The sequence below is a fragment of the Ooceraea biroi genome, chromosome 12 (genome assembly GCF_003672135.1).
Source record: "Ooceraea biroi isolate clonal line C1 chromosome 12, Obir_v5.4, whole genome shotgun sequence".
NCBI classification, from domain to species: Eukaryota; Metazoa; Arthropoda; class Insecta; order Hymenoptera; family Formicidae; genus Ooceraea; species Ooceraea biroi.
The window spans coordinates 6,935,687-6,961,695 of NC_039517.1; the positions used below are offsets into that span (position 1 = coordinate 6,935,687).

Consider the following 26,009-nt stretch of genomic DNA (forward strand, 5'->3'; position numbering starts at 1 on the left):
CTCTGCGATTAATGGACAAGTCTAGTTTAATAACGTTAAAAATTGATCGCGCCCATGAAAGTTCAGTGTCACGTGTAATTTTTTATTCTCCTAGATTGAAAAATTCAAAGCACCATCAATCAATCCAATTAAGTTAATTGAATGTAAAATTGAAGTAAGTTAAAGCGAAATGAATCGAATCGACAGGTACTCGTGGAAAATGCGGGACGAAAAATACATATAACTCGGCGCAAACGTGTAAATGTAATACGGATCGGCTAATTGGAGGGATTGTAGTCGCGCGTTCTCATCGAGATAAAAATTGCCGCAGATTCGATCGACACGCGCGACGTCGCACGCGTTTACGCTTTTAAAGCGCGGCGAGAAAATTTCAATAGATGTTATCAACTCGTACGTTCTTTCGTTCGTTCACGAGACAGGGCCTGGCAGTGTTCGACGGTCACGTACGTTTTAATGGTTTGCCGCCGCAATATTTAATAATCTGTCCCTTTTACGGTGACACTTTCTGGTCTGCAATCTACTAAATTGTGGTCTCAGCCGGCTGACCCATATTCCGTCCCATTTGCTTATCGCTCGGTCTCGTTATGATGACAGTCTCGACAAAAAAGCAATACGGGCAACTACAATGACCTAACTGGACATCGTTAGATGTGGAATGATAATGGGTGAATAGAATAGTGTGTACGCATGTGCTGCGAGCAATCATTATCGTCTAAATTCAAGCCCCAAGCTTCTTTTTTCCATAAAATGTTATCTCGAACCCTTGCGTGTCTGAAATTCAAGTACCGAGAGAGAGTCGATGATTGTAATGTATTATATTAAAAGTAGCTACCTCGAATGATTCAATGAATTGTCCAATGATTGATCGCGTTGGCATCTGTCTAATCTAATATAGCTCAGGAACTATCTGTTTTACATCGGACACTATAGCATCGCATAATCAGATTGATGATGCATGTTGATAATATAATGGAGATTAATGATCCTTAACTATGCAACGTTAACTAGACTTTCGCGAAAGTACGACGCACTCCTACTCGTCTTCCTCGGTGTTGTCTGAAACGTGAGGTTTGCCATCCGCAAAGTCGTGGCGCTTTTCATTTGTAATTCTGTCGCGAATTGCGACGAAATCTAATTTCGCTGCAGCGGCTTCGATAACTCGGTATCATTGTCCGCGATAAATTCGTTTTGACAGAGTACACGCTCGCGCCGTCGCGGCTCTCCGTCCGTATATTTTCCGCTACATTTTCCCCGTCGGCCAATCAACGTTTTTCCATCCGGAAATTCGTATCGCACGGATGCCGTGAGCCATCCAAAATATTGATTTAAAACGCGCACGCAGTGCACACCACGTCTGATCGCGCGCCGTTTCTCCGCGATTCACCGTGAATTTCCATCGCGAAACTCGGCGAAGAAAAAGCAACGACCGCTGTGTTTCGACACCAACAGGATCGACATCGTTTTATATCCCAAACGAGCTGCTCGAAATTGCTGTGACATCACGCTCAAAATACCTGACGCAAAACTGCAGCGGATTCCCATCTTACGAGGCAGACTGCGAATCGATCACCGCGAAAAATACCACGGCAAGTGAAAACACCATGTCCGACCATGTAAAATCGACGCGGAGTGTCCGACTGATTTATCCTGGTTCACATCTCGTACGTATCATGGAGAACGAGAGCGAGGTCTGAGCGATTGAATATTAAGCGGGGCGCAGTCTCTAGGCTGTTCCTCTCGGCGAAGTTAGCCCAAGGGACTTCCTCCGAACTAGAAAACGAGGCTGGCGGGAGAGAGAATCAAGAGGAGGGAATGTCGGCCGCGAAGGATAAGCGAGAGAGCGCGCGAGGATGAAGATGAAAGCGAGAAAGAGAAGAAAGAGAAGGAAGAGGAGATGGAACACTCGAGAGAAGTTCGAGATCGCGACTGAGGCGAAGGGGACTGACGGGGAGGGGGGGGGGGGACAGTTGGATGGGACGCCGACGGCGATTTCAATAATTAATGTCACGGGAATTGCTCCGCGATGGTGGTGACAGCGGAGTTACTGCCGCAAGCTTGAAATTCCCCGTGTCGCGGTGGCCGTCGCGACGCGGCGCGTCTCTCGTCTCTCGCTGGATAATTATTGCGATTATCCGGCGGACGAGTCTATAAAGAGCGGAGCCGACTCTCTCTGCCTCGATAACGAGAGAGAAGCGAGCTCGACGGTGACGAGCGTTCCTCGTCACTCTCCTCCCCCGTCTCCCTCTCCGGCGGTTTCGAATCGACTCGCAAATAAGCCGATATTGCGCGCCACTCGTGTGCTTACTTGAACGCTACCACTGATAGCTTGACGTAACAATAAATTCAGTTATTCCGGAAATTTTCCACGGAAGAGATACAAAAAACTACGCGGACGTTCACAAACGTAAAACGTTATCGATAATTTTGTTGATCGAGTGTGCAGGCACGTGTATGTACGGTATCAAAAACAACGACATTCTTACATTATGCATTCGCGCGTGATAAGCTCGAGCCACAACCGAACAATACGTCCGTAATCGTCGGTCTCTGCGGGATACGGTGGTAACAGTCCCGAGAAGTACCCCTAGGAATAGGGAATAAAAATAGCAGATATTTTACACGCGTATCATCCCCCCGGTATTCCCGACCCGAACATTTTCACTGTTCGTTAACCGATACTTGACCAATAGAAGGACGCGCGCGCGCGTTCTCTCATTTCTGTGTTGGGGAAATAAGTGCAGCAAAACGTTCGAAAATAGACGGCGCCATCCTCCCCCTCGGGCGACGGCGCCCCATGAAATTCAGAGCCGGATTCCGCGCGTCTGCTTCGGTTTCGCCGCCGCGTCGTCCCGCGTCGGGGTACGCGAAGCGGGTGAGAGTGCGGGCGACGATAGACGGCGGCTGGTGGTTCAACCGGGATGCCGGTGCAAGCTGGTTGGTTTCCATGGAGACCCAACCATCCTCCTCGTCTCATCGCCCTCGCTCATCCTACTCGACGTATCGTGGACGGCGGAAGCAGGGGGATGAGGTGCAGCGAGGAAGAGAGAAAGAGGGAGAGAGGGAGAACGGAGAGGGTGACGAGCGGGAGACCAGGAAACGAGGAAGACAGAAGCGCGAAGAGGAGGACGGGTGAACGCGAAGGACGAGAGAGTTTTGCGAATGATGAGGGGAACTAGAGGGATGAGGACGACAAAAGAAAGCACGATGAGAGAGAAGGAGGAGGAAAAGAGAGATGGAGAGATGCAAGAGGAATACGAAGAGGATACGCGAGGAAGGAAGAAGGAAAGAAGGACCTTTTCGAAGAGATAAAAAAAGAAATCTTCGCGGTTCATCAATTCATAGAGGGTGATTTGTTGCGTTAGAACGTAACACTTGCACGTCTCCTGCCCCGCACACGTGTCGGCGACCACAGAAACCGGAAACCAAAGTTCCCCATCAAATTCGCCCGCGAGCGTAATCCGCGCTCCGAAATAACGGCGTTTATCGACATCCGTTGGATTCCGAGATGCTGGTGATTCATATTAATCCCAGTTTAATGCATTTCATCTCGTTTTGCGCATGTCTGCCGGGAAAACATGACCATGTGCAAATGTTCATCGAAACAGCGGATATTACTCTTCACAATTCGCGCGAATTAATCTACAATACATATCACATCCTTTTCATTTTATGCACTCCCCTACATCTATTCTGGAATATCATTTAGAGACACTTTTCAAGATATTTTCATACTCAAATTTCTTTCCGTGTTTCGCGTTTGATGCCTTCAATCATCTCGTGTTTTTTATTTTAACTATTTTAACGTACCTATTTTCCGAAACCGGATATTGGATAAAAATTCTTTATGCAAGAGAACTCCGCGTGCAACGAACGTCATCGACTGTCGAGTTGTTTGATTCCCGAGGGTGAATGAGGGACGGACAGATCGGCACAATCGTCCATCCCTCATTCACCCCGGGCGTCTATGGGCAGTCACGCGATGGCGCCTTCGCTCATTAAAACCGACATGATCGGAGAAGAGGTGGATATTGGTTTAACGCGCGTGGGCACACGTGCACAGGTGGATAAAGATCGCGCGTCGTGGGCGGTTTTCCACTCGTGTCAGGATTCCATTTAACGTGCGCGTTTCCCTCCTTTCGCGTATAAATAACCAGCTCAGGCTTCGTCGTCTGTCGCGTGTTAATCAAGAAACAACTCAATCTCGCGTAACACAATCTGTCTATTCACAGTCTATTCACTTATTAAGAGAAACATGAAAATTTTTCACGCGCTCCTTGAAGAGCGTCTTCGTGTTCCTTTGAGAATCCTCCAGTAAATCTGACACGAGCCAATTCCGAGGGCCGAACAATATCGGTGATAAGTGAAATCACCGAAAGAATTCTAAATGAGCGAGATTCAAGTCCGAATCAAGATTGAAATCCAGACTATGCTTAACGAGGAACCAAGTGATCGCGATACGTCTAGCTGAGAAAAAGACCCACGTCGCCTGAAAGAACCTGCCGTCGGGATTAAGGGGCATTCTGCGTGACAACAAAATCGTGCGTGGTCGTTTCCTGTTGTCTCCGACGAAACGCCGTCGTGGGTGTTTGATATAAGATCGCGCAATTCAACGTTACGTTGCGCAACACCGATATCGTTCATCGCGAGCGAACTCCTAGATCACAATATTACAACGACCCGGCATTACGTGCCGGCAATGTAACACGTGCGCCTGCGTGGCTCAATAATGTCGCACGGTCCTCATTAATTTACTCAATGGAACATCGAGGTACAGACTGGGTCAAAATTCAACGCGTCGGCGGTAAGGTCAGACGCGAAAGTTCAAGCGAGAAGGCGGGTTCATGGGCACTAGGAGCCGCAGGGCTCCCTCCATCTCGCCGCTTTCCGAACAATTCTACAGTTTCCTGTAATTCTACTTCCTGTGATCCGTTCTGCGATTTGGCGATTCTCGCTGCGTTAATATTCACCTGGCGAACGGAATAACAAAGTAATTCGCGCTACTCCCGATTGTTCTCCAGACGAGAATCCCGCACCGGATCGATTCCAGGAGAATGCGATATTTCTCGACTGCGCACGGCTCTCCCGTGGCACACATCCCGAGGAAATTCGCACGAATGGACCCTCCAGTGGTTTGCTGTGCAGGTTCGCAGAAGATGCGACGGATCTCGTTAACCGGGAATCCGTCGACCTTCGTAATTCCAGAGAGAAATAAATTGATAAGTCGTAAATCAAGTCCACGCGAATGGCGACGTTCCGCGAAATGCCAGCGTGGAGGTGGCGCGCGTGGGACGTTCATCCCTTTCGGACGTTCTTGCCCTTTCGAGATCTGCTGCGCCATTTCAATCTCACGCCAGCTAAGTCACTTACGAGTTACGAGAAACGTAATTCGCTTAATTCAATCGCAAACACCGTTGCATAAAACGCTTTACGTAACGGCCAGACGGCCGCGTGTGCATAATTACCGCGAGTTAATTGCATGTCGCTATTTCTGAAAAACCCTACTCGTTCGCTCTCCGACAAATTTATCAGTGATTCTTTCGATTTTAGAACCAGAAAAATTTCAAGATCATTCCAATACTCTCTTTCTCGTTCTGACACACCTGACACCCTTCAACCGCGGACAAGCCGCGGAATTTTCACACAATGCACACTCGCGTGGAAGGACGCGAAATAAGCTTATCGCGGCGACCAGTTCAAATTTACCCAACGGGAAGCAAATTCGCAACTCGACCCGCGATCGTTAGCAGAGGGTGGTTGTAACCCCGATAATAGCCGTTGTAAAGTGGCCACTGTGTTCGAGCATCGGACAGGAAACGCCCGAGTGGGGGAGGACAGAATGGTTAATTCATGAAACAGTAACCCTCTCCGTCACTCCTGTTCATTTAGAAATACTCGAGAATATCGACGAATCTACAGGTCTTTTCGCGGGAGTCCGCATGCTCGCGCGCAGAACTTTCGGAAGCCCGACTTGGTCGAGCAAATCATGCGTGAGCGCCGATTCCGCACGGATTAATTTGATCGATCAAACAAACTCAGCCGTTTATTATTCATTGTAACGTACGGCGCTTCCGATAAAGCTTATAATTAATTCCCGTGTAAACAGGCTGCCGTTTTGCCGGAAGACCGCGTTATTTAATTACCAGAGCAGTATTAGCGCGCAGTACTGACCTTTTATAATAGCAACCTGTCTCCCGGGTTCTCTCGCACGTCCAGAGAAACGTCGTTTAGCATATAAGTTTAACATGTAAAAATGATTACCCTGGAAAGCCTCCGAGTGCCAGCCGGCCCGGTATATCCGCGAGGAGACGTCAAATATTTAAATGCTTGCAGTACTCGCGAGTATTACGCTTTCAGACCCTCGCGGTTGCACTTTTATCGCGCGTCCCGCAACCATTAACGCGCCAAGATACTTTCCGAAGAGTGCGTACTCGCCTCCATGGACCAGGATGCGAGGTATTACATTTCGGTGAAGCTTGATGCATACGCCGACATTTTCGTTCTTCGAATATCACGAACGTTTCGGACAAAACACCAGAGAAATCGCACGCTCGAGCATGTCGCTCGCATTTAAATCGCCAGGCTTTATCGCACGTGTGCATATTGTCGCGATGATACAGTACGTTACGAAAACCTGATACCGAGATTAAGCCGCGGAACGGTCGCCGCGCGGCGGAAAAGCGTAATGAGCGCTCGCGATAAATAATGCAGTCGCGCGAGGATCGCGCGAGCGGATAAATAACGTGTGTTCCGTGCGCTTAAACGGCGGCTGAACGATGGCCCGAGGTCGCCGAGTGGTTGATTCATGAAATCGCGCCCGCAAAATCGACGATCGGGGTTTCGCGCACGGAATCCACAGGTTTTTTTTTCTTTTTTCTCTCTGCTCCTTCCCCCTGCCCCTGCACTCCGCCGTCCGGCGGCGCAGCACTGCTCGCTCCCCGCCGCCGAGTGTTTCTCTCGCTCGGTTATTTTTTTGTTTTTATTTTTATTAAAACACGTCGTTAAGCGGATATATTGTGTATGGCCGTCGCATCGACCCGTGAACTACCCATATCGATATTGCACACGCGAGTTACAGAGACGCGCGCCGATTAATATCCATTCGACCGTTCGCGTGACTTTAAAATATCGTTCCGGGCAATATTCGTAGCGTCGTGTTTTAATCGCCGGCGAATGTAGCGGACAGTTTCCGGAAATTATGTCCGGCGGTGATGTTTAATCCTATATTCCGTATTCTGGCACAACGCTGCGTTTTATCGCGAAAAATTGCGGTAAATACTGAAACACCGACCACGAAAGTCAGCGGCGCCGCGACCGCGCGTTCAGCGTAACATTAATAAAACTTCAGCCCGTGTAAACGTAACGAGCATGACGAGAGAACTTTGCCTCGTCCAACTTTTTTTTCGGAAACCGTGATATAATAATCGTTAAGTATTCGTGCACACGTAGTAGCAGGCAATTTCGTATGAAAATAAATAGCGAAAGAAGATGCGCATACTAATTACACAGATGCAAATTACGCGGCTGTAATTCGTAAAAAGCGATCATTTCTTCGGAAGCAAAGAAATTACAAAACCAAGACAAATTTGCAATCTCCGTCGCGAATGTATCTTCTCGAACGTTTGCACCTTCTATCCAACATAATAAATTGAACAAGAGCAAGTTTTTGGTACTTACGGGGCTTCACGGTCTCTGGCGGAGTAACTTCCGTCAACTGCAACAGAAAAATTTATATTTATGTTAAAGATGTCTACTTGGAGAAATTAGTTTTTTCGCCGCGGTGCGATCGATAATACTCCTCAGTTCCTTTTACAAAATTTGATATTTTTTTGGAAAGGTTAACGGAACACTCTGTACACTTATGTTACATTCACTTCTGCAAAATGACCTAACGTGAATAAATCGCACAAGGGTTCGCATAGTTCGCGGAATAGTTTGTCAAGCAAGACCGATAAGGATTTAACGTTGGTTTAAGCTGCAAAAGGGCGAAGAAGGAAAGTTCGCGGGAGAACGGCGGGAAATTAAACGGATCTGGGAAAATTTGTAAAGGGAACCGCGAAAGTGTACTTTGTCTCCCCGTTCCTTGTTTCCGCATCAAGTAATTTACAACGCGTCCCTGCGTCTCCCTTGATACCACGGACCCTCCTCCCAGCATAATAGAAATTTATCGCGCGGTTTGGCGGCTCTTTGCATGCGTCCTTGTAATCGCGAGTGAAATAGCATCTGTCTCGACTGCGTTCCCGTCGAAAAACTCCACGTGGAGTAATCAACGGGCATCGCGTAAGTAAACGTTCTCCGAGCACCGTAAATCAAAATCGCGATAAACATTTTAACAATTATGCAATAATAAAATACAAAGTCATTATTGTCAGATTAAAAATAGAAATTGTCATTAATTTAAATTGCATCAAATATCAATGACTATTAATTTGAACGTTACAATATACGGCACAAAAGTAACGTATTACTTATTTAAATTACAGCAGAAATCTCCATATTTCTCTCGCGTATAACATTGTGAACACCGGAATTACGAGACGCACGCACTTGCTTGAATTACCTGTTAAACGGTAATTGTGCGCTGTGTCTACAAAACGCGGGGTATTACCGCGTAATGATCCCTTTCATCTGCAAGAGCACGAAATCGGCCACGGACGGGATTCCGCGCGTTACGCAATTTCGCGAGTGGTCCGCGCGCTGTTTCATCCGGGTAAGTCCGCGAGTAATTCTCGCGACGTTTGGGCGGGAAGGAGGGCGGAAGAGGGCGAAAACGCCGGCAGCGATTTTCCATTCGGCCGTTATTACAATTTACTCGTGTGCGCGCTAAAAGGATCCCAGACGGAAAAGTATGTATGCCGGTTCGAATTAATTCACTCTTACGAGGCTGATTTTGCTTCTCTTTTTATCTCTTTCTCTCTCATCATCATTCTTTGCTTTCTCTTTCCATCGCGCGTGCTCTTTTCCTTCTCGTCTCTCGCCGATCCTTCGCTTGGCGAAAAGGGAAGCAGAGGAAACGAATTTATAATACGCGATGCAGTCCCCTGTGCAGAGTGCAAATACCACGCGAGTTTTATCATCGACATTATAAACGAGTTGCACGATAAACGGCGAGTAGAGCCGCTTCGACAATTGCGTAAAAATTTTCGGAAACCCGATCGACCGATAAATAATGCGCATAAATTGCTCGATTTTTACCCGATTACAAACCGGTCGATTTCTGCGTAATTATTATGCATTGCAATGTGATAACTCCGTTACAAGTCATTTACTTGTTTTCTTTCTCTCATTCCTGCACTTTTTACTTTTAATACATCAATGTTGCTTAATCCTATCAATGTAACATGCAAATAAGATTCCAGACTAATTTCCAATTAATCCTCTACATAAATCAATTGACCGAGTTGACTGATATGGAATCGCGATGAAAGTGTTACCACGTGAGAAAAATAGCCGATGCAAATTCGCACCTCCATACGTTTACTCGATAACATTTAAAGCGTAAGAAACGAGGTGGGAAGGAGTAGAGACAAGGCGGATCAGAATCTCGCCCGCGATTTTATTTGCGCGGGTAATACCGTTTCTCGCGGTCAAACGACCGAGTTTTTACGTCGGACGAGTGTCACACCGCAAAAGAGCCGCCACTGTAAGAAGAGCACACCCCGAATTAAAGCGGTGGTTTTACGAGACTCCCCGCGTCTCTCCCCTTTCCTGCAACGATGTCAACCTGCTTCAACCCCGGCTTCTCGCCCGGCCTCCTTTCCCCGCATTATGGCCGCGCCGCAGCTTTTGAGAGCAGCGAACGCGCTTGATACGTTGCCAAGTGGCACGAGACCTAGCTCGAATTAATGCGATTCGAGACATTTCCCATTCGGCCGACATTATTGCCACGGAATTATTCGGCCGATGGCGAACGCGTTCGCATTTGCTCGTTGGCAGTTTCGGTGTTTCAATGACAGTGACCGCGGTTGTTAATTCCAATTAATTAGACGCGCGACTATACCGATCAAATGCCCGGCAAACGCCGCAACGCCGATAATTTCAAGCAGCGGAAAATAATAGCCGGGCGCATCAACGCGAATTTAAATTAAACACTTATTACAAGTAATAGGCATAACGCGCACATACATCGACAACTAATTAAACGCCGACGCGTGTCTCTTCAGCTCGATGATAATTTCGAGTTGCTGTGATACGCGCGCGGATATCGGACACCACGTGTCTCGCCACATTATCGCACACATCATCGCGTTACCGTTGTGATTTAACGCGAGATTAGCACCGCCGCGAATCATAAAATTCTAATTCCCGCGAATAAGACATTACGTGATGCTTCGCTCTTTCCCTCCCTTCCTTTTGCTCCCGCCTCGTCTCGATCATGACAAAACAACCTACGAACTGTCTTTACGTGTGAATGCATGTACATGCACGCACGCACACGTACACGCGCGGAGCTTGGCATCGTGCCAAGTGGCACGAACGATCGTTCCGATCTGAAATGTTACCGTGATCGAAATCACGGTTGCGAGTTATCGCGCTCGCCGGTGACACGCGCGCAAAGTCAATCTCGCGTTTTGCATCCGCGCCTCTCATTTTTCACGAAAATATGCGCGCACTCGCGATAACCGAGTTAACGTTCGCCACTACCCTGATTGAAACGTCCCCGTTGGGTTACGCGCCGAGCGTGCTTGGCTCATTTTCAAGCGTGGCCGCACATACTCATTGACCACTCGGCGATTGTCACGCCGATGTAATCATTACGATTATCGGGAACGCGCCGCGGCGTTAACCCCCGCCGAACCACCCGAATTAATTTAATTCTCTCGTTGTCAAGCGGAAATTAAACGTTTTAATTAAAAACGAAACTTCGATATGCCAACATTTATTTGTGTCGTTACATTTCCTATGACTTTTATTTTTTTGTCTCCCGTTTGATTCTCTCGCGTTCGTGATTTCTATTTTGTCCAGTTTATAAAACTTCGCGTATTGCAATTACGTTAAAATTGCAAAACGAGCGTTTGCGTGATTGAAATAAATATCTTCCAGTTTTGTTCGAATAAAGTATCTTATCTATCTACGAAGCAGCTCGTAGCTTGTGTGGTAACGGGGGAATTAAGATTGCAACCGTGACCGTCAAAGCGCTTTTTCACCCGGAGTAGTGATTACTCTCGATCCCCATTTGGCATTTCGGTGCCAAACGATGGACGAGATGTGAGAGAGGTAGTTACGGCGAGTGGGTGGATCGATCGATTCTTACCTTCGCCAGATGGGGGTTGAAGGTGAACTTGGATTCCTGCTCCTTCCGCGGGGTCTGCGCGATTGCTGTCAACGGCGTGAACGGCACTGTCATCTCCTGAATCAATCAAGCAAGACATGATTAGCGAAACAATTCCTCGAGACATAAATTTCTGACATTTATCGACTTGCAAATTAGTGTATTTCCAGAAAATCTGCAAATTTATTATTCTTTGATAACATTCGATATAAAGTACTTGTTTGAGATCTATCTCAATCGGTTTGTTGCTGTTTAAGTTTACAGGCTTGTATTGAAAAGCTATGCATTTTAGAGTTGAACCGTTAAAAAAAGAATGATAATAAATTGAAGGACGAATATTGGCGAAAGATTTCGATGTAACGACGTGACAGAGACGATCCACGAGAACGAATGACGAGTCAATCTCTCCGCCTCTCGAACGACGAGAAAAAAGCGGTCGCGATTCTACAACACGTTTGCGTAACACGAGCGTGGAACTGGGGCACGATTACGTCAATGTCCACGAGCAGAGCCTCGCCGGACGAATTCCACACGAGCGTAAGCACCTACACGCAACTGCTCCTATTAACGCACGCATGCACGCACGCTCGCACGCACTAAAGCGAGTGATGACTCTCGGGCATGTGCAACTATTTTCGGATGCAATCAAATTTTCGTTACAAGAAAATCGACTCTGAAATATTCCAACAATCCACCAACGCAGCATCCATCTTGCGCCAATATTGCGCCGATAATAAAACAAAAAATAACATATGCATCCGAATATTTGCAATTAATTTGCACGATTGCTCCGCAAAATGCAGAATTTTTACCGACCGATTCAACGACTGCTAAATTCGCTACGCTATTCAGACCGTATAAACCTCCACAAGCTTCGTTGCTCCACATAAATTCGACCCCGGCAAAAATACACGCAGCACGCACGCATATCACGACGCGGACAGTGGGGGCCGGCCAGCACGTCGCTGGCGCGCGAAGTCGCAAACCCTCGAACAATGCGTCGTTCTCGATGCATCGAATGAACGAGACGCATTTCCACGGACGAGCGTCATCGCCGCGGCGGCGCACAGGCCGATTCATTGACCCGCCGCGCGGAGACACCCGTCGACGGGAAACAAAGAGCCGCCGAGACAAAAGCTCTCGCGGCGAAGTGCTTACGTTCTTACGTGCACGATCCGCGGGTTTAGGGGAGGCGGACGCGGTGTACTCGACGTCGAGGCTCGCGGGAAATAAAGTCCTAAAAGCTAGGACGAGCGCGAGCGGGAGAGAGGAGCCGGGGGTAAAAAGTCTGAAAGCGTGTTTTCGAACGTTCCCCTTTACCCCTCTCACCCTCTTCCTGCGCTGGTTCCCTTGATTCCGCGTTTACTCCGTTTGCTCGCGATGGTTCAAGCTCACGGGCTTCTTACCCGTAATTTCACTTGCAATTTAGCGGCGCGGTCAATTTAACGGTCGGCTGGCTGCGGCGTAAAGAAAAAGAATCCCGATCCCGGTCGCATCATAATAAATATTTTGTTTCGGATTGTAGGCAAACGCAGCGACGACGACGACGGTATCAATGACGCCGAGGCATTCGAGGCACGACGGTATTGTGCCGAGAAGAAAATTGCACGGCAATTTCGTCAAATGCGAGGTATCACGTTAATGCGGCTTACGATGATATCAGCCGCGGAACGGAAGCGAACGTTTCATGCTCTGGATGCACATCCTCCCGTCAGTCTCGATATAAAATGTCAGATTGCTCGGGAAGTATGCGCGAGCAACAAGTTATCGCTGACAATGAGCAACATGATGCGCCAAATGATGAATTATAGAGAGATACATTTATAATTGCGATCGAAGGAAATGTTTCTCTTAATCTCGTCGCGATTAAAAACACGACACATGCAAATCCTTTAATTGAGACCGAAAATAGCTTCTATCGTGTTGTAGGCAAACGCAGCGACGACGACGATGGTATCAATGATACATTTCAAGTGATACATTTATTAAAAAATCGCGCATCTTTATCAAACACGTCTATAAATTTTTTACGAAACCCTGTTTTGCATTCTTCTTAATCACGAGATGTGAAATCGAACTGCGGAACTGTTGTTAGTGTAATTATCGGACGCTTGGCTATGTACCTGCACATGCCCCTCCCGCGTAAGTCGTCTATCGTTGTCATAACGTGTACAAAACCGATACTCAATTATCGACGAGAGATGGTCGCGCGCAGAGCATCGCGCAGAAAGTGAGTAATCGCCAACTCCCCGAAGGGCAATTTAATTTCGACTGCAGATCCAGCGGTCCATGAAACTTGTTACTCTGGTGGAAACGCAACGCGCGACGCCGGCGTGTCACCGATAAAACTCAACTCGGTTTTCAGGAAACGGACGAAGAAAGAGAGAGAAAGAGATTCGAACGAACAGCTAGTATTCGCGCTATAAAAATTTTGCCTTGCATCATAGGAGTGTCTTTCTTTCCTTTCAATATCGAGCGTGCAAACGTTGACATATGTATATACAAACTTGCAGAAATATTATAAAATGTCTCAACGTGTTCGCTATTAGACATCATTCGTATAAAATGCTAATTAATTTCGAAGAATAAATTCGTCATATTCTTACAGAGCATTTCCCTTTTAAGAATCCATTAAGTATGAAATCAGAGAAAATCATTAAGATTCAAATTGTAGTCAAGAGAAACCAGTTTCTCAGTTCGAGTTAATCGTGCTTGTTATTCTCGCCGCGGAACGTGTGCAGTTGCAGTTGCAGTTGCATCGGTACACGTGACGCGCGTGCGGCATCACCACGGTTTGCATAGCTATGGATGAGAGCGACGAAAAAGGACTCGCATACCAACCAAGATAGAGAGAAAGAGAAGGAGAGCGAAAGGAATTCTCGAGGGTTGAATCACCCTGCGTGATGTCATCTCTCTCTTTCTTTCCTTCTTGGTTCTCTATTTCTCTCTCTCTCTCTCTCTCTCTCTGTCACACATACAGATCGTCGCATGGGCGTATGTTTCATGCGCGCATGATTTACGCTGGCCGATCATTTATTTCCGCGCCGCACGAAAGACGACATCGAGTTATGCAAATTACACGCGCCGCAGATGAGGAATTTATAGCGATATGATATCGGCCAAATAAACGTCCAATACGTGATAAAAAATAACAGAGGCTAGGATTTCGCAAAACACGAGAAAAACGAAAAACAACAAAAACGCGAAGCAGCGGAAAACGCTTCTGGTCTGCCGGGAACGTGAGAAAACGCGATGGATAGGCCTGATGATTCCGCGCTAAGAAATATCGCAAAACGGTCTTGAGCTTTTCAAGAAGTGTCAAGAAGTTAATCCCGCGATATTGATAGAATTGTAGTCACGTCTAAATATTTCTAAGACCTCGATTTCCCGGAACATTGTAAGATATTTGCAACGATACGCGAAGGATACCTTCGTGACCCACTGCGCTGTGTCGAAAGGTCTTCGGAGCACTTTATGCGGCGACTTTACACCCAGCCGGCTAGTCGGCGGTACGATAATTATGCTGGACGTGCGAGAAGGAAGCGGGCAATGAAAACACGAGAAAAACGAGAAAGAAACCCGACCGCGGCGAGAAATTTGCAAGTCGCACCTGCTCGTTACGCTAAAGCGCGACTTTAATGCACCTCTTGCCGCACCCCGATAAGCCCGCGCGGCGCCTGTCTTGCCCTCTTGACGCATTAACGGATCACTGTGTATAACTCGCGTGGCCCACTTTTTGCAAGGAAACTTTTGCGCTCGTGGTTGCCGCACGCAACACGATAGCTTCTTGTCTCTCGCAGAACGCGAAAAAATTGGATTACACGCCGTTATACCGCAGTTCGAGAGCTCAGTATCGGGAGCTGAGCTCGGCTCGGCTCTCGCAAGCCTCATAATTGGATCCTGTTAAACTCGCTCCTGGAACTCGGCCGACAGACGACAACGAACGCGCAGCACCTACACATTTCGTGAGCTCCTTCGAGGAATACCCTCGGAGAGCTCAAATAACAATCATGCCAGCCACTTTTGGCGATGTTACGCGCGCAAAGTTAATTTCGCGCGCAACCTTATGGGCGATTCTGAATTTTCCAGACCTCTTTGCCAGAGAGGATAAACCGCACGGTTGAAGATCACCTGCAAACAGCGGGAGGGACAAACTAACGAGAAAACGAGCGAACGAACCTCGCATCCCTCGCGCGACCCTGAAGATCGCAACGGCAGCTGGCGCCAGACGACGAAACAACTAGGGAGCTCCCAGTAATTTGGCAATTCATCCGCGACAACAAAAACTTCTCGCAATCCGACACTCAGGGTAACTACCGGCGCGAGTAGAGTTCGTACGGTGGAAGGTAATGTCGGTAATTATGCCAGGCACGCGAGAAGGAGCGAAAACCCGTTACCGCACGGTCGACCGGTGGCACCGCACTCGCGGAATTGCACTTGCACGTTTGCGCCCGTCTCCTTTCGTCCCTTCAGCCTTCACCCTTTAGATCTCTCTCTTCCTCTCGCTGCTTCTTCCAGAGAATCCTAGCTCGATAAGCGTGAGTCTGGTTGCCCGAGCGCCGCAACGATATCTGCCTCTTCGCTCGACGCGGAAGCAGAAGTCGCATTGCCCGACGTTTTCTACAAGCTAGCGGTCGAGTACTTTCGAATTTCTACATGGTGAACACGGTCAATCAGAAATTCCAGATAATTCTGGATAATTCTGGATAATTCCGGATCGATTCCAGGATACCAGCACGTCGCGCTTTCACGCGTCTAATGCTGCAAGTCTGAGAGCAGCGAAGCGCGCGACGACAAAGGGCCGCGAGACCAGGGCAAAAACAGAGTCGAATTAAACAAGGGTTGCCCAGGAAAGAATACGATATCCAGCGGAGCTAGTCAGCCAGAGAGCGTTAGTCGTCGTCGTCGTCGGCGAGCGCAATTAGCAGTCGCATTTACGATGCCTACTGGCGCAACTCTCGTATTTTCCCACGGACAGAGCCGTGAGAATAATTCATGGGTTCTGACGGTGCTCCTGCACCGAACGCCGCGGCGCTGCGGCCGCGAGAAACGAGAAGGACGAAGGGCGACGAAGAACGGGAGGGATTTCAGAGGTAGAGCTCTGTACCGGCTACTCGGTAGGCAGTAGCATCGTCATAAATTCGTGTTGAAAGTGGAAAAGCCCCGGGGGCGGCGCGTCTCGCCATACGAAACTGGCTCGTTAAACAAATGGGATGCACAGCGGCTTCTCTTTCTTGTTTCTGTAGCCTCCCGCCCGGGCCGCTCCTCTTCATGAAAGAATTAATAATATCACTTTTCTTTTCGCTCTGGCTGGGCGTGTGCGCATTTGTTTGCCCGCATTGCGAACACGCAGTGCGTCGCATCAAACTGGAGCACCGTCGATTCGAGGATTCTTCAACTTTCAACGCCATATTAGTGACAAAATATCGAGACTTGAATAAAATCTCTGCTCGAAGACGAGCTTGAAAAATTACTCGAATCTACTGGGAGGTAATAACCAGAAGAACCTTTTGCAATTTTCATCGTTGAATAATTTCCTGACTGTAATGCGGAGATTTCACATGGGCGACGTCGTCTCTCCCCTATGCAGCTGTCGCGCAAAGCGCACGGAGAAACGTTCCACGGACGAAAGTATCAATCACGAGGAGGAAGGTGTCGGGGGCGACGTCAATCTGAATGGCGGAGGTGAAATTGATACTGTCACAACGTTACGACTGTTGGGGTTCGGTGTTATCGGAGCCCGTAATCGCCATTAAACCATATCCATAAATTAGCATACGATTCCGACAACCCCCTAACTCGTTTCACTGATCCTCCACCGAGACCCGATAGTAGTAGTAGTCGCAGAGTAGTAGACTGCCAAAATCCCGTTATATACATACTCGAACGTCGAAGCCAGAACAGCGCGTGGAGCGAAGTCGGGGAATTACCCTCCGAGGGCACTCTGCTGGTGATCGAAGGATCAGGATTCTGTGGGACGACTATTTCCGGTTCAACGTCGACATCACAGTGATAGATACGTCACGCCGGAAAAACAACGGCAGCGTGTGAATCATCGCGACGTCCGACACGTCGAAAGCGCTCCGCGCGATTCTCCATACGAGGACTCGGCTCTCTCTCTCTTTTTCTCTTTTTTTCTATGTTTCTCTCTATCTCTGTCTCTATCTTTCTTGTTCCGTTTCCACGCTCGTGGAAATTTTCATGCACGCGCGGAGCGCAGCCACACGTGTGCCGCGCGCGCGTGAATGGGCGCCATAAATTCATGTGTCGTTCTGAAACGTTTACCCTTCCGCCGCTGAATCGCATTTACGACCGTAATTACTTATCCCGGATAATTTAGTCGCCAGCTGTATACATTGATATGACGTATAACGCGACTATCTGCACTTTATATAATCCGCAGTTCCGCGATGTACCGCGTACTCTTCCAGCGTCATCATTATTCGTTATGGTGCGTTTCATGGCGATCGGCGTGACAGCCGCTTCCGTGTTTTGCGCCGGGATACACGACACGGCCGAAGTTCAACGCGATGCGCCAGCAACGCGAGAGTGAAAATCTCAATTGCCGATCCAGAGCGTAATTAATGTTACTCGAAGCTCTAATTTGAATAAACAACTAATACGATGGCGTTTCGCTCGATCTTCCGCGAGATTCGCGCGGTCCCAAGAGAGAGAAAGAAAGACGCGGAGTCCTCTTACTTTTTATCTCGCGTTTCCGTCCTTCTGCGTTGAAGAAATCCAAGTTCGCGTGTCTCGACGAGATGGTATCGCGCAACACGCCATGCAAGATGCTTTCCACGGTATGGCAGAAGCCGAGGAAGATGCGCATTCTCCCCATTGTCGGAGTGCGGAGTCCCGGACTCCTCGCGAAGACGCGTTCTTTATCACCGTAATTCCGTTTCTCGGCGCGCGCGAACAGCAACCGTGCTGCTGTTTTCCGCTGCAGTTCTTGCCGCTGGCGTTTAGAAAAGTATTTACGATCGCGAGGAGTGTCATAATCATACCGTTCGAATGCAAATACAATAAATGATTGTTTGCTCTGGATATAATAAAAAGTATTGTTAAAAAAAAGATACCTTGCGCTTTTTACCATTTAATATATTGCTTACTCGCCATTATCACTCGAATGCAGACAATAAACAATTAATAAGCCGCGAGGGATTCATGTTCTGCTGATTATGTAAATTATAGAGATCGTCCATTTGCATGTAAGTTTTAACAATCAAAGAGCGGAGAATGCGCATCGCGCATGTTAGCATGTCCGCATAAAAAAGTGTGATAAGTCATTATAGATCCATCTGTACTGTCTCTCGACTTGTCGTTCGCGGCAAGGCTGTCTGGGAATATGACCACGTGGCAGTGGTTTAATAAATTTTCCATTAACAAGCTCGCTGAAGCACATAGGAGACAGTAAAGTAACTTCGATCGGCAAGCAGACATAAAAGTTTCACTGAAAACCGCTGAAATGTTTCATGACATTTTCCCGCGGCTCGAAATTCTGCACTCCGCCAATAATTAACGCGAACAACGCGGGCGCACTACGTTTAACCATATCAACACTAATTAATAACGAACCCAAAGAAACTCGAGAGGCAGTCGTCTCCGCAAACCGCAAACGACGATAACGGTGCTTCTCGCAGTTCTCGCTCGAGAGAACTTTTGCGGAAAAAGCGCGAGAAAAACTTGCCGAGTAAAAGCGGAGGGATCTCCGGCCACAAGTAAGATAAATGCAATCTCCCGTCTTAATTTCTGGATTAACGAGGAACGCCGAGAGAGCTCGGGTGCTCTTGCTCCCGAGATCGACAGAAGTCGAACGCGAATCCAGCGAGAAAGGATGCACGACCGTAATCTTTCCTCGCGGAAAGATCTCGTCGCGTCTTCCTTTGTTTTAATCTCCGTAAAAGGGGGTGGAGGAGTGCAAGACCGCTCCATCTCGAGTGAGCGTGAAATAAATTCGTCCGCGACCGTAAACACGAGGATTCATCTTCGTTTCCCGCCAAAAACCTACGCCAAGTGAGAGTACACGTCGCATTCTCGAGTGGAGTTCCGATTAACGGGAAATCGAGGTCGCTTATCACGTGAACGCGTGACATAATATCGCCGTCGTCCGGGAGTCAGACGCGCTGGAGGTGAACACGGAAGAATGGTAAATCGATTCGAGACAAGATAGCCTTGTATCGGCGAGAAGATTGACTTATTGATCGAGCATGAGTCTCCCATCGAGTCGGGATAGAACATTGGATAGCCCGACGATCTCACGTCTCGCGGCAACTGATCCTGCATTTATCTGCAGCAGGGTGTTCCGGGTGTTTTTCAATCAAAGAGTTCACACAAAGAGCGAGCCGCTGATACGTATTTCGCGAGCGTCCCGTTTTGCGCGGTTCTCGCACAATTTTGTTTTTCGGAATTTCTCTGACACGTCGCGTTCGAAAAGAAGTAAGCCACTTATGAGCCAATTTTAATTAGATTGTAATAATCGTTCAAGTATTACCAAGGGTTTATATTTCAATAAGAGACTCACCTTCAAAATATTTTCTACATCCGGAGAATTGTCGATCGTCCTCGAGTTAGACCCCTGAAAGCACAAAATTAAAGAGATGCATTAGTTTGCGATGACAACTCATCTTTGATATTTCGTCCACTATTCATTTACTGACATCGAATAAGCCGATGGCATGATAGTAAAACAGATTACATCGATTAAATACTGGCGAAATAACGGGTTTAATCAAATTCACTCGCTCGACAGATCGAGCCGTACCCTTCTCGTCGCGGGCAAGAAGCAAATTCAAAATATCCCGCATGCCCAGCACTAATTTACACAGACAGAATCCGCCCTCCCGGCAAGATTTCTCCGCGATTTATCACGAGCCTCCTCGAGCGATCATTAATCAACACCGTCGGCGGGAAGAGAAGAGGCATTGAAAAGGGTGCGCAGGAGGAGAGTTGGGAGGGACGAGTTGGAGGACACGTCCTAAAGGGCGGTATTACGGATAACGGCGAGTAGTCATTCCGAGAAAGAAAATGCGGGAACAATAGTGAATGCGTGGGACGGCTGAAGCGCCGGACGCGGGGATTGCGAGGGACGTTTCGAGAGTGTCTAGTAACTTTTAGCCGGAGGACACCGCGAGTCCGAGGGATGAGGGTGAAAAACGGAGGCAGACGAGACTGGATAATCACGGAAAAGGAACGAGCGGAAAATGGGAAAACCGGAGAGAGCGAGAGGCGAGAAAAAAGGAGGATGAGGGAGATGCATACTTTGTGTTATCATGCCTGCGAGCGCAAGGGGAAGCGATAAACGCAAAATATACGGCTACGTTTGAATCATTATAGATTTTAATAAATCCCATTCAGATGTGTTTACGGATTATTCGATCGAAAGCGCAATGCAGCTTCCTTGAGCAAGAGTGCCAGAATCGCTCTCAGCGAAAGCATCCAATAAAAAAATAAAACAAATTTTCATACAATTTTGATACATGTAACGACAGAGGGGCTACTGATATTTTCCCCGACATAATACAACAAGCCGAGAGAGACGAGAAATAAGGAAGAACGACGGAAAATAAGGAAATCTGCGAGAAGAGCTCACGATATATCGCTTTCATTAACGGCGCGACGTCCGGCGATACTCAGCTTGCGAATTTACCCTCGTTGTCAACCGCACCCGCGTCCCTCTTTCCCCTCTACCTCCGCCGTGCGTAATTCCAAACTAATTTCGCGGATGAGAACGAATGGCCGACGACTCGGCGGTGAACGATTCGCCGTCCATCGCATGGCGGGAGAAAGAGGGAAGCCAGGCCAAGACTTCCGGATGGGCGAGGGAGGACAAACGGGAATCAATTTTCCAGGAGAACGCGAAGGAGGAGGCGGGAGGGATGCGCTCGGAACCCAACCGGTCCTAATTGTATAAGTACCGACCGAGGAAAGAGAAGCACTCGCGATCGTTCTTCCGGATGGGCGACGTGTGGCCGAGAGGATCCGGTGCGACGGGCCAAAGGAGGACAGACAGGATCGATAGTCAATCTCAATGAAATTTGCACCTCGAGGAGCGGCGCGTAATGGCTCGGCCGACTCGAATCACCCCTCCGCGATCTGGTCCACCCCGGGCCGAAGCTGAATTTCCATTGAAAAGCAATTCGTTCTCTGTCAACGAGCCTGTCGAGCCAACTGGTCTCGTTTGATACCCGGCGGATGATTCCAAAGTGGAAGTTCAGAGTCGGCATGGGGGAAAGGAGGAAGAGAGATAGGGGGAGGGATAATAATAACCTCTTTATTATGGCTCTTCGGTGATTAATGCCACGGTTGCTTGATCTCTCTCCCGCGATTCGCGGACCGTGCAAGTGGTGCAGCGGTGCGCTCGTTTGAACGCGGAAGTAAATGGCGCTCGTGAGATGTCGAGGAGTGATTGATAATTTAAAGGCTTCAATGCCGTAACTCGGGGGATCGTTAGCTTTTCAAAGGCTTCCGCGTGTATTCGATACGAACGACATTTCAAGAAAAAGAATTTACAAAGATACGCAAAATAAATTGCTCGCGCAATATCTCGTTACGTAATCGCGGAGTAAACGGGATCTTGAATTTGCCGAGACATCGCGTTATCAGTGTAGCGGCGCACAGGTTGTCGGCAAAGAATGATTAGAAGCATACAGGAAAATTAGCGGCAGCATAATGATTCCGGCAACTTGTTAATTTCGACAGTGTCGTCTAAGTAACATGCGACAATAGAGTGCCGCGCCGGCCGCCGCGGAAACTTCGCTCTTAATCTTCTTACGTGACAAATAATCGCAACTCCGGCGAGACGTGCTATTAAAGTAGTTCGAGACTTTGCTAGACACTGCCGTCGTCGCGACATCATCGTCGTGGCTCGCGCGTCGTTAAGATCGAAGAACCTCCAACAGTATGCAGTGACGATGCATCAAATGAAAGATCGACACTACCGCAATATAGGTATGTACTTGTATAAAACCCCAATTTCATGAATTTTTATATTCCCGACAAATTTTTAGAATAACAATTCTGAATTTTTATATTTTTCTTTAACATTAATAATGATTAATTTAACGTTTGCATCGTAACAAGCTACAGCTGCTTTTTCACCCCCTCGATACCCATGTCAGGAAACACGCCGGGGCTTCCGGGACACTCCACGTGCAAACAATCTCTCTGCTCGCAGGCGGGACGATCAATCGGCTATCCCCGAAAAGCCATTATCGTCCATCGCTATCGGAGCAGGACGCACATGCATACCGTGCCCGAAACGACCCCCGAGACCCCGAACCCGCGGCGATCGACGTTGACGCGAGAGCCAGGCGGAGAGAATACGAAGAGAAAATCGGGGAAAAATCAAATCGATACTCACGTTGACGTCGATTAACTTCAGTCGTCCAGCGAAGTTAGCGCGGCTCGCGAGGCTGCCACCGGAACTGCCGGAATTGCCAATCGGTGGCGCGGTCCCCACGGGAGAATTGGTGGGCTGCGATGCCGGTGGCGGCGGGCCCTTGGCCGGAAGTAAGCCGTGACTACGGTGATCGTTGCTATTGCTGCCACCGTGTTTCACTGCCGGTTGGCCCGGATAACCGCCACGGCCGCCGTAGGGTGGCTTGCTATCAGCAGGCTTGACGAAACCACCCCGCTGCTGATGGCTCGCGGACGAGCTGGCGGAAGAGGAAGACGACGAGCCCCTGAGTCCACCGGGTTTCTTGAACTCCTGAACCGAGGACGGGGAACAACTCCTGGTGGAGCTGCCGGAGCTGCTGGAGCTGCTCTTGTGCGGAGAGGGCGTCGGCGACGGCGCCGGGCTCGCTGGGATGCCATCGATACCGATCAGACGCTTAGGCTCGTCCAGGAGGTGCTTCACCAGCGAGTAGTTGCCTAGCTTGGACTGAATTTGCTGCGTGGTACGATCATGAGCGTCCGGGTTCACCTGAAAACAGATAAGAACAGAGATACGTTAATGGAGAACGTGGAGAAAAAGAATTTTAAACTATTCTTATACCGTTCCACTTGACAACAAATTCAACATTTGATAAGACTGCATATACAAACAGACGTACACACATACGTGAGAAAACGCTGACAATGACAAGTTATATCTTAATCGGTTTCGCTGGTGTTTAAATGGAGTCCTAAACGCGACGTACGTAACGAATCGATCATGCCGCACGTGTATATGGTTGTGCAGTGAGCTTCACCGCTGTAATTTATCAAACAAAGATCAGAGCCAGCGCCAAGTCGCAACGATAGAAACCGCAGTCGCCAATACAGTCGCGGGGAGAACGCTCGAGTTTATACGTTCCTCGGTCGCGCACTGATTGCACGGGCAATTAGCAAAAATTAATGCGCCGAGGAGCAGGCGACTGCCGAGTTTACGACACACCGAGCGTTCGACTGGCAATTTAGCGTGCAGCGCGCGAACGCTAATATGAATCACGTTCTTGTTGTACGCGTGCAATAATACATCCGCTGTTCTCGCTGAGCGCTCGCTCGCTCGCTCTTGCGTCGCTCTCGCAAGCAGTCGCGCGTTTCGCCTTTGTCCGTTAAGGACAATGAGATCGAACCGCGGTTTAATAAGGAGGTCGGGGAGCGCGCGCGCGAGAGAGAGAGAATTTAAGATGATTAACGAGCGACGCTATAAATCACGTCCGCTTGTTAGCGCCGGAAGACTTTTTCGCGTCGATCGCTCGCGTAATGAAGGCGCCGCCCGCGCCCGACTTGGATGCGCTCAGATCGGAATTTCGGAAAGCGACAGCGCGAAATCCCTTCGAGTACTCAGAGATGCGTCGGTAATGGCATCGACGACGACGACAACGACGACGAGGGACAATGGAATCGTCGAGAGACTGTTAGCGTTTGATTATAGCGACGCGACGAAGAGGCTACCGCCGACGCCGCCGCCGTCCTTGTCGTTAAATATCACGCGCGCACGTCACAGATAAAATGATAAGATTTGCAAAACAGTTAATATTAATTATTCGCGAGGAGATTCTCGAGGCGAGACACGACAGTAAATCTGTCGAAAGCGCGAGTTTCAATAAAAACACGATTCTCTAAAACCAGCTCAAAAGAAGAGTATCGCATGAATAAATGCAATTACAAAAAAATAACCCACGCGTAGAGGGTGCAGTCATAGCAGGCGTACATATGTCGTCCCTCCGAAACATTGACCTTTCCGCTAAATCACCCTACAGGATAAACGTCTCATTCCAAAGGAGTGACAGAATATCGACGTATCTCGTTAATTAAGCCCCGAGGTGCCGCTCCACCCATAAAGTTTGCGATAATGTAAACGCAAAATAACGAGCAAAAAAGCGACAGAAAGAAAGAGAGAGAGAGAGAGAGAGAGAGAGAGAGAGAGAGAGAGAGAGAGAGAGAGAGAGAGAGACAGCGTAGGTGACCAGGTCAGGGACTTTTCATCCGCCCTGACCTCGCTCAACCTCCGTCCTCTCTCTCCGCCTCGAGCCAGCCAGCCAGCCAGCCAGTCAACCACCCCCGCCACCCTCGTCGCCGTCGAGTGGTACTCCACGTGTGCCACCGAGCGGCGTACCCCCGTGCGTACACACTATATGCGCGTAAAACGCTCGTAAAACGTTCGCGCGCGCGCGCGCACAGAACGACGTCCTATATCGGCGAGAGCCTGTCGTAAAACGCCATAATTATAGCGCACCGTAACGCAACCGCCATATTGCGAAAGATGATACCGCCAGCGATGAAACGCTCACGCCGCCGTGCGCGCGAGGACAATCGATAAACCCCTCCGCACCCCGCGACTCGCGCCGACGAGCCTGGCAGCCTGCTCGAGCACGCGAATTACCGAACAACCCTTGCGACGGGATTCTCTTCAGGGTGAACAAGGAGAGCGACGAAACTCCGGCAAAGGGGAAAATTGTTCGGTAGTTTTGAGCGAGCGTGTGTTTCTCGAGTCTCTCGTGGAATGTTCTCCAACGTTGCACAGCTACTTTTCAAATATTTTATATTAATTAGGAAATATAGAAATCTGTCGACAAATGTCTCAGATGTCAGGACGAACGAAGTCGAGAAGGACGGATCACGCGAGACAACTTTGAACAATCCTCTCGCGTCGCGAATACACGCGCCGATGAACAAACTCGCAGCCGTTTGATGCAGGCACGCCGACAAATATCGGCGTCACGGTGTGCCTGCATGCAAAAACGCGGCCGTCACACGCGCGGTTGTGCGGTATTTATGAGTCAGTGCGAAATCGAAACGAGAAACGGATGGAAGCGATCCGCGCGAGCGGGCGCAACGTCGTGTGGTGCCGATCAAGCCGCGGCTTTGATCCACTCAACTAACGCACCACGATCCATCGAACGCACGTTCGAAATTCGTTGCGTGCGACATGCGAGTAATGTTTCAGTGAGAGATGTTTCGACCAGCGGAAAATTACGCTTCGCGAACGCTCCATCGCGCGTTGCGAAAGCTCACTCTCGATTCTCCGCGTTCTTGCTCATCCCGCAATTTACGTAAAGAGAGAAAAAGAAATACCAAAAAGCGTGATTAATTAATTGGACAGTCAGTATTGACTGTGTACACAATTAACGATTTCGCTGTTTACTCTCTTACTACTACTTGTTTTACTCTCGTTTGAAAGAAAAGCGAAGCCTCTTGTGGGATCATGCAGGCACATACGTGCATGTATACGTGTATCGATGCACTTGACGTTTACACAATTTATTACTCGTTACAATCAAAGCGTAGGATAGGTACCGTTTGAATACAATTC

The 26,009-nt window shown here is 48.6% G+C and overlaps 1 protein-coding gene across 6 annotated transcripts in view; it reads right to left on the bottom strand.

The window, feature by feature from the left end:
* The window catches only part of LOC105284176 (AF4/FMR2 family member 4), a 194,653-nt gene that overhangs the window by 49,694 nt on the left and 118,950 nt on the right, over window positions 1-26,009 (bottom strand). For all 6 annotated transcript variants that reach the window (XM_011347502.3, XM_026974362.1, XM_011347505.3 and 3 more), the window contains 4 exons: window positions 22,629-23,192; window positions 19,791-19,844; window positions 11,252-11,347; window positions 7,675-7,711 (listed from right to left, as the gene is read on the bottom strand). In XM_011347502.3, coding sequence (XP_011345804.1) covers window positions 7,675-7,711; window positions 11,252-11,347; window positions 19,791-19,844; window positions 22,629-23,192 — 751 coding nt within the window. The remainder of the gene's footprint in view (window positions 1-7,674; window positions 7,712-11,251; window positions 11,348-19,790; window positions 19,845-22,628; window positions 23,193-26,009) is intronic.